Source organism: Schistocerca cancellata, chromosome 4 (assembly GCF_023864275.1).
Source record: "Schistocerca cancellata isolate TAMUIC-IGC-003103 chromosome 4, iqSchCanc2.1, whole genome shotgun sequence".
Classification (NCBI taxonomy): Eukaryota; Metazoa; Arthropoda; class Insecta; order Orthoptera; family Acrididae; genus Schistocerca; species Schistocerca cancellata.
The window spans coordinates 168,986,146-168,998,509 of record NC_064629.1 but is presented as its reverse complement, the minus strand read 5'-3'; the positions used below and the strand labels follow the sequence as shown (position 1 = coordinate 168,998,509).

The 12,364-nt window shown below is 36.3% G+C and overlaps 1 protein-coding gene across 2 annotated transcripts in view; it reads right to left on the bottom strand.

Annotated features, from left to right (window-relative positions):
• Window positions 1-8,602: 8,602 nt before the first annotated feature.
• LOC126183651 (filamin-A) overlaps window positions 8,603-12,364 on the bottom strand; it is a 537,330-nt gene continuing 533,568 nt past the window's right edge. For both annotated transcript variants that reach the window (XM_049925796.1, XM_049925797.1), the window contains 2 exons: window positions 11,610-11,813; window positions 8,603-9,662 (listed from right to left, as the gene is read on the bottom strand). In XM_049925796.1, the coding sequence (XP_049781753.1) occupies window positions 9,478-9,662; window positions 11,610-11,813 (389 nt within the window). In that variant the 3' untranslated portion in view covers window positions 8,603-9,477. The remainder of the gene's footprint in view (window positions 9,663-11,609; window positions 11,814-12,364) is intronic.

Genomic DNA, 12,364 nt, shown 5'->3' with positions numbered 1-12,364 from the left:
TTTTCTATCATTACACTGAACATTTGAGATTTTATTTACTAGTTCTAAAAATTTTGTTACTATTATGTTTTTTCCAAGTACATTTAGATGAGAACTGTGTGTTATGTGAAATCTTTTCCCTAAATTGCTGATGTTCACAAATGTTACATTTTCAAACCGCTTGCAAATATTTTGCATCTCTTTATTTGCAGTTTCAATTTCTTTATTTACACATGACCATTCTATCTGGTCATAACGGTGTGGCACTGAAAAAACAGTAACATTTGTACTTCTCAGCTCATACAGTTTTCTTTTTAGCGATATTATTGAGATTTAGCTCACTGAGGATGAACACATTCATGTTGTCTGCTAATCACCTCATCTAAAACTTATGCTAAGCAACAACATGGGCTGCAGCAGGGATCCCTGTGTTGTTGGGACCTGTGTCATATCAAAGTTTGTTGTTTACTCTTATAGGACATGTGAAAATAACCACTGCATATTCAGTGATAACAAGACTTAATGGAGCTGATATGGAGCTACCCTGTCATATGTGCAGTCATCATGATGTATCTGACATGACCTATACAGCTGTTGGAAAATCTGAGTATTCTTTTTCCAAGCTAAAAAATATTTAAATAATAGCTTTTGGTACTTAGGGTCCACAGTCAAAATGATTTTTTTTTTCAAGATCTTCTTTTATTTCATTGACCATAATGATTTATTTTTCAAAACAGTTAATTCTGCAAAGACTTACAGTCTACAGTAACAAAGGGAGGGCCTCAGACATGACAAGCTGATTTGGCTATTTTGCAGGTTGCTTGTATACAACCTAAAATGAAAGCCTCCAAGATATTTTAGCTCAGTACCCCTCTGTTTTTGAGAAAACTACCCCTAAATATCATGATGTGTAATCAACTCAAAATTGTCAAGGTTTATTGATAACTGAAAACTGAGCATTTTTGATCATCATATGTATATGGGGTTCACAAATACATAATTTCATATAAATTAAAGAAAGAAACTGTTACAAATGTCACTTATGTACACATAAGGTAAACACTGTTCAACAAAAATGCTGCTGGCACAAAGACCAAGACTTTGGCTAGGGAGCATGGCACCTGTGTTCCATTTTCATATTTGTTGTGCAGTTTTGTTTTTATTTGTATTTTTCCTGTACCAAAATTGGTAGGGATAGGAGCGTTAATGAGATGATCAATAAGGAATAATATGCAAACAGGTAAATAAAATTCTCAAATCACTTTTTTTAGAACATAACTAAAATTTTAAGCCTTTTTGAATGAAAGCTATTCTGAGTAATACTGCTGCAAATTCATAATGAGGGACCACAAACGGTCAACTGTGTGGTGTTCGCTTGCAATGAGATACAGAACAAGTTGGCAGTTTCAGAATTGCAATGGGCTTCTGGAAATGCAGCAGGTATTGCATAACCACATGGATGTACAACAATTCATACCATAATTCATGATAAAATTTCAATGCCAGTTCTTCAAGTGATGTTACACATTATGCATTAAAATTATTTTCCAAAACAAGAAATATTTTTAAATATAAACTATGTATGTTTTCTGTCAGATTTTCAGAAGAAACAATGTAGCTGCAAATTTAATAGATGTTCTTAGTGCTGTGGGTCTATTTTCTTGAATGTTTATATTACAAATACCATCCGATTAGTTGTTCGAAGGAAAGTGAGGACCTGCAATACAGTGAGTGAAGGAGCCATTGTAAGGCAACCAGGATTAAAGTTTTAATTCTCTATGAATCTGAGTCATAGGAGAAATTTGTTTGCCTACCTCCGATTGCCTTATTAGCCCTGCTATTTCTACCAGTTTCAACATGATGGAGGTGGGAATGCATAATACATTGTAGTATTGAACCCACATTCTCTCCTCCCCAGGTAGATGTCTTTGTTGCTACACCAGTGGTGCTTTTATTGAACAGCATTTACCTTATGGGTACACCAATGGCAGTAGTAACAGTTTTTTCCCCTCAATTTCTAGGAAACAAAATGTGTTTATGGGACACCCATATGATGATGGAAAAATGCTCAGTTTTCAGTTAGCTAATGATCCTGTCAATTTTGAGTTTTGCATGTCATTAACTTTAGGGGTGGTTTTCTCAAAAACAGAGGAAAAGGGGGGGCGGGCATTAAACAAAATATCCTTGTGTGTTTTATTTTAGTTTGTACCCAAACCACCTGCCAAATATGAGCCAAATGGGTTGGTCATGTCTGATGCCTTCCCCTCGCAAGTAAGGAATGGTTATCTGAATAGGAGAAGAACAGTGCATATGGTCAAAGGACTGACTGACTACAGAATGAGCATAATTGAAATTTTGAAAAATCTTAACTGCCAGAACTGAAAGCAAGACACCTTACATGTTGCAAGAATGTGTTGAAAGAGAGAATGTGAGGGTGATGTTTTGTTGAGTTCAGAATGGGATGGGGGCAAGGTTGCAGGAGAAACAGGGGGCCCCATTTTAGGAACCTTCCCATGGAACACCATGACTGTAGTTATGCCCCTTGCCCTACAGGGAAGTTATTTGTTGTGTGGAGCATCTCAACATCCATTTTAGATGCATTAATTCCTCCAAGAACTTTTAAAGGGAACAGTCTCACAATTCAGTTTATATTAGTTAGTATGTTTTGTAAGTTATTAGGCAGAGGTAGTGGAGACTACAGTGTTACAAATGTTGAACAGAACACGGTTTTAGACATTCAATCTAAGTCAATCAAAAAGTATATGTATTCAGAACTTTTCTGAAAAAAAGTTCTGGATTTTCAAATGCTCAGGAAGGATTCATCTATGATTATGATCATGCACATTAATACTGCATCGAGTTGTTGCTGTTCCTACCTGCTTGCCAGAAGGGAGAGATACAATTTAAATCAACATTATTGCCTATTCTAAAAGTACTTACCTGGATAGATTGCCAAATTTTCAGTTCTAGAGGACATTGCACATGTTATTTATGGAAAACACTACTTCATTAGGCAGTTCATTGTGTAACTGTAAGTGGCAAATCATGTTCATTGTGCTTTCTACAGTACTATGAAACTTTAGAACAAAGACTGCAAAAAAAAAAAGCCATATTCTATGTGATGTGTTGGTGACACACAACTTTTATTTTTGTACTCTTTCAGTATAATTAGAATACCAAATTTTTCTGGTGCCAAAATACTTTAACTTATGTTTAGCAACATATAGAAAAGTAAGGCCTGAGATAAATTCATTTTTGAATAAACTGAAAAAGCCTTAAACCACAAAATACTGCATTTAAGATGATTTTTATTCAATAGTGAAAGACATTCACTTCACAATAGCAAATCACAAAGCTCATAAACCAAATTAGTTCAGTGACACCTTTTATAGAAAGAGTATGACACGTGGAAATAGTCACCCAGTTCTACTCATAAGCTGCACCACGTATCATATGTTCAAGAAATTCTTCGCACCCCCAAGATGCCATATTTTATTTTCTTAACCCTACTCCTCTGCAGTATATAACTGAGCACGAGTGTATGGGCCAGTTCACTGTGACATATCTACCAACTGATGTCATTAAGCTCTACAGCTTACACCAACCCGAGGCTGTCTCATTCTCTAAACTAAATTGTTTGGTACCAGAATCTTACTATACGAATCATCTTATAAGCTTTTGGTCAAATTCTTGTGAGCTTTAATTTTTTTTAACTCAGTTTTTCTGTACTGTAAACCTGTTTTGCTATATCACTGCCTATTTTATAAATAATGCAAGCATTTACATAAGAAGTAGGTTGACTACACAAAGGTAATCATCCTAATATTTATCATGATGAATTTAAATAAAAATAAACAATGATATTGCATAATGAAAAATATGTTTTAGTACAACAAACAGTTAGACAAAATCAGAATTTCGTTGGTGTTTTCAAAAACACAGAATATTTATTTTATTGAAAGCACTCAGATATATGTCTCTGACTTGTGAACTTTTAGGAGTTCTTATTTACACCTTTGATGGCTGTAGTTACTAATTAGTTGGAACATGGTTTTGGAAAGAAAAGGTGACCTGAGATTCAAACATATTGCCAGTATTCTTCTCTGCCACTCTCTGGATAAACCGTTGATGGAAAACTGAAGAAATAAGGGACGATTCACAATTAAAGAACCAATTTCAATTGTTTATCACAGACAAACTATGAAAGATAGAAACACATGCACACATAACTGGATAGAGGAGGGTTCAAAGTTTTTACACAGCTGTCCTGTTTGTTTGTAGCAATGTGGTGACTACTTCACAAGAGAAATCATTTTGTGTGTTGGAATTTTCATGTTGTTAAAGAGCGGTGTGCATTTTGCCGTCAATTCAGCAAGAAGCTGTCTCTTCAGAAGCAGATTTATGACTGGCATTGAACATTCCTGGAAGTTAGTTGTATATGCAAAGGGAAAAGCACTGGTCAGCCACGCATGACTGATGAAAATGTCAAGTGTATCTGAGATGTGTTCCCAAGGAGCCCTCAGAAGTCCCCAAGACAGACAGGCCAGTTACTTCAATTTTCTCCAACAATGGTGTGGCATGTTCTGAAATGATACCTGCAAATGAAGCCTTACAAGTTGCAGCTAAAGAAGCAATTGAGTCCTGGCAATCATGACAGAAGGTACAAATTTTGCATTTGTATACTCTGGGATATAGCAGAGGTCACTTTCCAAATGACTCACCTTTTCAGACAAACCGACATGTCTGTCTTGCCTATTGGATAAAGTAAACTGCCACAATGTAAGAAACTAGGGGTCACAAAACCCTGACATCATCATCACCAAAGCAATATGTTTTTACCATCTCTCTTCACAAAGTTCATGGACGTTCCTGTTTTGCAGAGGAAACCATGACAGGAATGTCATACCTGGACATGCTACAAAATTGATTGTTTCCTCAACTTTGCCCAGAATGCAATGATTTCATTTTTATGCCTCACTTTCATCTCGTGTTGGATTGGAAGAGGTCACCAGACCTTTCGTGAAATCTTCTCGGGTGATCAGCCGAGTAAAGGCGTCGTCTTCTCGCAACGTTTCGAAGGGTTTCGTACCCATCATCTTCAAGCGAAGTCGCTTGAAGATGATGGGTACGAAACCCTTCGAAACGTTGCGAGAAGACGACGCCTTTACTCGGCTGATCACCCGAGAAGATTTCACGAATGGAATACGCCGAGAAAGTCTCAAATCACAGTCACCAGACCTCACACCTTGCAGTTTTTTCTGTGGTTGTACATAAAAGACAGGAGTCTTTGTTCTAACTATGGAAGCTACTCTTCACGATTTGAGACACGAAATTGTTGAAGTTCTCAATTTGGTGGACCTGTTGATTCATATGTGAAATGAAATGAACTACCGTTTTGATGTTTCTCGAGCAACGTATGATGCTCATGTTGGGTGTATAGTATAATGTCTATGCGAACATAAAACTTTGAACCTCCCTGTACCCAGGGACATGTGCACTGTGTTTCTATCTTTCACAGTTCTTCTGTAATAAACAATCAAAATCTGTTCTTTCTTTTTGAATCACCCTGTATGTACTGATCAGCATATTTTTCCAGTGAACAGAAATGTAATGAGATATGGTTAACAGTCCTAGCCGAAATAAAAATTGCTCTGATTTTACTCAAAAGCATTGCACTGTGAAAAATGATCAGGATGTTACAAAGCATATGCAGACTAAAAACACAGTGTAAAGACTTTAGAATACAGAGTAAAAGTAATAAGGCCAGAGCCAACTACCTGTCACCTCCCTCCTCCCTAACAAACTATACCTGTAAGTTCGTAAACACTTCTTAATCTGTAATATCATGACATGTTCAGTCTCCTTCAATAAGTGACCCATGGGTAAATAAAACATCTACTACTACTACTACTACTACTACTACAATCTGAGTTTGCAGCATACCCGGAGATTTGTGTAGAACAGCTGTTTATGAACTCCTGAGTGTGCCATACAAATGAATACAAAGTTTAATTATGAACAAATTAACCTTCTCTGTGAAGCAATATTTCCCTACTGCACATTGCTGTTCATTATTTCATGACCATGAACTTTATAATGAAACACTGGATTAAGGAAAAGCAGTCTCAGCACGAGACTCCAGTAGACAACGTAATGTCATTATCCTTTGTGTCTTTGATGTAACTTACAGTTGCTTCTTGAAAGGTCGGTAAGATTTGAATTTAATGTGTATAGGTGGGTGGGGGATGGGGGTATCACATTCTTCTGTACATAAAAAACCCTCCCTAATTTAAAGGCACAACATTTAAAAGGTCCTATTGTAGTTCAGGTTAATGAAAGTTACACTAATGAGTCATAACCTTATGAACACTGCCAACTGAGAGACTGAATGCCATTCCTTGCTGGCTTGTGACATGGTAAGGAAGCTATGTAAATGGAGCAGAGGCTAAAAGGATGATATGGACTGCAAGTGAGGCATCCACTGATACCTGTGCCTTTGGTTAAGGACAGATTGCTATGGCCCATCATCTTGAAATGAGCACTTCTGAAATGGTGAAGCTGTTTGGCTGTACACGTGCTACTGTTGTGAGCATTTATGGATAGTGTTTGAAGGGCAGAGAATCCACATGTTGGCAACAAGGTGTTGGATGTCCAAGCCTCATCACAAAATTAAGAGTTTGATGCCTTGCTCACTCTGGAAAGCAGGATAGGTGGCAATTTGTGACAGACCTGACAATGGAGTAGAATGCTGGTGCAGAAACAAGTTTTTCAGAGAACACTGTTCAGTGCACGTTGTTGAACATGGGGCTCTGGAACAAGCAACATCTACTTGTTCCAATATTGACTCGATGACATCATCAATTACAATTGCAGAGGACATGGGATCATCAAGATTGGACTGTCATTCGATGGATGTGTGTTACCTGGTTGGACAAGTCATTTCTTGTTACACCTGGTAAAAAAAAGAGGGAACACACTGCCTGTGCTATTCCTTGACATCTCCATGTCCACAACCCACCAGGCCATAACCTATAGGAATTGGTTGACCTGCATGTAAACACCTGGTGCCACATACGAAAAGCTATCAAGAACTTGTCACATTCAGAATCCAAGCACAATCACTACTGAAGTGGGTTCCAAAGTTGGACAACGTGCCATTAAAAATGGTCATACTATTTTGTTTAATAAAGTGTGTATTGACACAGTGGTGTTACGTTATTGGTGTACGACTGCAGTAAGTTAGTAAGAGCACTGAAAGTCATTTGTGGTTGATATTTCATCTGTTTCCAATGGTGTTACATTCTTCATTAGAAAGTCGTGTAGCTGTAGCTTTAGCTGGTTCAAATGGCTCTGAGCACTATGGGACTCAACTTCTGAGGTCATCAGTCACCTAGAATTTAGAACTACTTAAACCTAACTTACCTAAGGTCAACCCACACATCCATGCCTGAGGCAGGATTCGAACCTGCGACCGTAGCGGTCTCGCGGTTCCAGACTGTAGCGCCTAGAACCGCACGGCCATAGCTTTAGCTCTCAGCTAATCTAAAGGATCAATATGCACAATTGCTGTAGTGTAAAATTTTAATTTTTTGTTCATTAAATTTGTGTTCACATCATTAAACATATTTTTTTCAACCTCTGATTGCAATTATTATTTTGTGTAAATGAGATTACACTCCAAAACAACTTGCCAAATATTATTTTATAATTTGTAGACCATTTATAAAAGTTATTTCAGTGTGATTACTAAATACATTCATTAAGTATTCTGTCTTGGTTGCCCATTTTTTATTTTTTATTCTATATTCTTTTCAACTTTGCTATAGTCAGAACATAAGAAATTTTTAGGAAGAGATACACGGGATCCCATCGAACTCGCTACTGCACTCTACCTATATGCACAGTGAAGTACTGTGTTAGGCAAAATATGATCTGTTTTTTTAATATTTCTAATGCTGGGAATATAAAAATGTGTGTATATAGAGAGTGAATAAAAAAGTAAAAAATTTGGTAGTTAAGACAGAATATCCAATAAATGGCAAAAATGATTGATGTTCTAGCATATGTTATGATTGTGTCAAGTAAAGTCATTCTTAGTAACCTCTTTTGAGATCATCACAAACAACATTTTGCAGCCAAGCATAGCAATCACTTCAGTGCAGAATGTCGCAAACCTAACTAGCAGCAATACATGTTATGTCCACAGTGGTCTGCCATCCTATCAACAGCTGATATCAACCATAGATAATTGTTTGTACAATCACTGCCATCATCAAAATTGCAATTGTTGTCCCTAGTTTGTTTAATGACTGATATATCAGTGAAAATTACTTATAACATTGATCAAACCCATATAATAAAACATTAAAATCCATTGACTTAGATACCTGAATCAAATTTTTTATTTTACATGTAGTTATTCCTCTTTAACATATGTTCAGAATATAACTATATAATCAACATCAATAATTCATTAAACTGTTCGTATTTTCTTATTTAGAGCAATTTTTCTTCCATTGTTATTCTTGAATGTAATTGTGATGTGTGTGTCATAGTTTTCTATTAAGTTTAATATCATAGGAAATTACTATTATGGGATTAAAAAGAAAAGTGAAACAAGAAATTGGATGTATGTACAGTTTATTTCCTGGAGAGGAATACATTATATGGAAATGTAATCAAAGATTTTTTGATCTATAAAAATTCTGCACGAGTTGCTGTACTGGTTTTGTCATTTACTTACAAGCTACAATAAGGCACATTCAGTTTTATTGTACTGTAATGAATCAAAAGGATATTTACAGAAATTTCAAGTAAAATATCCATTAAAAGTTACAGTGTCTTCATGAAACAGATAGTACAATAACAATAATGCATGGGAAAATAAATTAGAATTATGATGGTGCTGACACATAAAATGGGTGATACAAATTTAGACACATCATGACATTCAAACTGGATCCAGACAAATGTAATCAAAACTGAAATACATTTTTTTCTAAGGCACACTTTCACTTTTTTCAGAATGCATTGATTCTTTACAGAAACCCAAATGGAGAGCTTTTGGCCAGGCATATACAAAGGTAGAAGATTATGAGGTCTAGGTGATTACAAATGGAATGATTCAGTAAATCAAATTTTGAAATATAATTACCTCTGACTGATGTCCCATCACACTCCTGAAGTACACACATATTACGGTAAAGAAAATGGCTACCTACAAAATATTAATTTAAAATTTACATTTGGTATCTAACTACACTATTCATTTTGTCTTTTTCTTTGAAAGCAGGCAGTATGGCACCATAGTTCACAAATATTTTGCTCCCTCAATTTGCATGCACTCAAGAGATCTACAAAATTATCCATTTGGGTTTCTGTATAGATTTAGGTTGTCAAAACTTGTTTTCCAGTTCTTTCCAATTACTGAGATTACTGATTTGCTATGATGAAGCACCAACTGGTGAGAAACTGTGTCTTTCAAGAGGATTTCACAAATCACACATCCACTTTGAAGGGAGAGCCTGGGATGTGGTCATCTCCCCATTTCACAATTACAATATATTCCCCTCGTTCTCGAACAACATAATTCACCTGGTAGTTATTCCTTCCAAGATGTTTAATGAATACTTCTTCACACGGGCTTTTGGGGCCATAAACACCAACGTACAGAATATTGTTACCTGTGGATATTACAATTTAATGAATTACAAAATTGTACATATAAAAATAAACAGCTTATTGAAACATGTTAATTTCACATTATTTCATGGATACAACGCAGTGGTGTCCGAGGGTGTGGAAAGAAGTCAATATAGTAGTAGTAAGAGTAGGAGTAGGAGTAGGAGCCAAAAAGAAAGTTCTTTAATTCATACTAAGACTTCACCATATCACCCATAAGACATTTACCTAGTTCAGAAACATTGTTGAACATGTGTGTACCCACATACTCGACCTGTTTCTATTCCAAGGATAAACTTATTCAGTATTTATATAAATTGGTTTTGGCCCTAATATTATGTTCATTCTCTGCACTATTCTTTGAGAAAAGAGAATTATGGGTAACGACAAAGTGCTTTAATGAATATGGGTACTGAGAATCAGGTCTGGTAATTCATTAGGTGGCTTTCCAGTAAGGAGATAGGTATTGTTTCCTAGTACTCCTATATATCTATCACTTTCTGTTACTATAAGTAGATCATGTATGTGTCTTAGAAGAAACAAAGGACACCAAACATAAACCTGTGGTACCCATATCCCATGCCTACTTCATGTTCCATGTCCCTACTGTTATGTGATCAACTTTCTGTCATGCAGGTAAGGTGATAAGCACGAAACTGCTGCATCTACTACTCCACAATATTTAAAATACTGTTGTAGGGATCAGGACACCTCACAATAAAAGCACTGTCTAAGTCAAAAAATATTCCAAATACTAATAATTTCTGGATACTGAGAAACAGGTCTGGTAATTCATTAGGTGGCTTTCCAGTAAGGAGATAGGTATTGTTTCCTAGTACTCCTATATATCTATCACTATATCACTATATCTATCACTCCTATATATCTATCATGTAAGGAATACTTTTTCCTTTCTCTCCTATAAAAGATGTCCTTTCTAAGAGTTGGGTTGTTTTGGGAGAAGAGACCAAACAGCAAGGTCATCGGTCTCATCAGATTAGGGAAAGATGGGGAAGGAAGTCGGCCGTGCCCTTTGAAAAGAACCATCCCAGCATTTGCCTGGAGTGATTTAGGAAAATCACGGAAAACCTAAATCAGGATGGCCGGACGTGGGATTGAACTGTCGTCCTCCCAGATGAGAGTCCATTGTGCTACCACTGCGCCACCTCACTCGGTTTTCTAAGAGTAATCAGGTGCAGTTTCTCTAGTGTTTTAGAAGATATTTGAATTGCAATACTTAGCTGGAGTCGGCCAAAACAAATACTGCTCATAACAACTTTTAGTGATGCTCTGTGGTGACAGAATATCTTTCATTGTTTCCTTGTTGCAAACAAAATGATTTTAAAAGAATTTTACATGCCTATTTGATAAAGTTGTCCCAAATTAGTCTAGTGAAATATTTGTTTTATAGAAGTGTATTAACAGAGAGTGTAAAAAACTCCAACAGCGACTTGTGCGCTAGTCTGGCCCATTGGCCCATGCTAACTGCTAACCATCATGCAGCAGTGCTGTTCAGTCACTACCGGAATTCTGGTTATTATTTGTGTTCTACTGTCATTGTTAATTAAAAAACAAAACAAAAAAATTGCACTAGACTCATTTGGGATGGCTATCTCGTGGACATGTAAAATTCTGCTTTAAAAATCATTCTGTTTGTAATGGAAAACAGACAATTGCCTTCCATGAACATTGGGCATCACATGAAAGATGTGATGAGCAGTATTTGTTTGGGCCATTTCCAGTTATGCATTGTAGAAATGAAATTGCAAATATCTGCTGAAACATTGGAGGAAATGCACCTGATGAGTTTTTAGAGGGACACCTGATATAATTATACTCTCCTTGTTTTTTATTTCATGTGGAAATGTAGATGACTTATAATTAGACTTCATATTGTACAAGAAACTGCATTACAATTAATGCAGTTATTTTCAAGTCAAAACTCTCACCTGCTTCTCCAGCATGTACAGTAAACATGTTCTGTTTTTGTAGGTATGCTTTCTTCAGACCCATTCCTTTGCTTGTTACTTTCGAAGCATCAGACTTGAATAGTGGAAGGACGGGTCCAGTGTGTTTGCTCTTCGATACTTTCTGCACTGTTTCTACAACAACAGACGATGTTTCTTGTGCTCCTCTTTCAGCCAAATCCTCTCCTGTACCAAAATGAAAACTTTGTAAGTCAAGGGGAAAAATGCTCAACTGGGATAATAAAACAGGCAGGCAGATATTTAGATATGAAAATGATGACACAAATATTTCTAGCAACTATTTTTACACACACACACACACACACACACACACACTCTCTCTCTCTCTCTCTCTCTCTCTCTCTCTCTCTCTCTCTCTCTCTCTCTCTCTCTCTCTCTCCCCCCTTTCAACTCATAATTAGTCTCGTTTCTGGGCAAGTTGTAGGTAACCCTTCCCCGCTGCTTTCAGAATTTCATACAGTGTAATCCATTAAACATTGTAAAAGATGTCTCTAAATCTACAAATGCTATAAATATAGATTTGCCTTTCTTTAAACTCTCTTCTAAGTTAAGTTGTAGGGTCAGGATAGCCTTGCAAAGTCTTACATTTCTCCAAAACTCCTAGTGAAGCATTTATCATTTTGGTATTCTAAATTGGTGGTATGCAGACTAATCTATAGGTTGTTGCAAAAGGTATTTGATGATGCATTGATGCTCATAAATTATGTCATTTTATG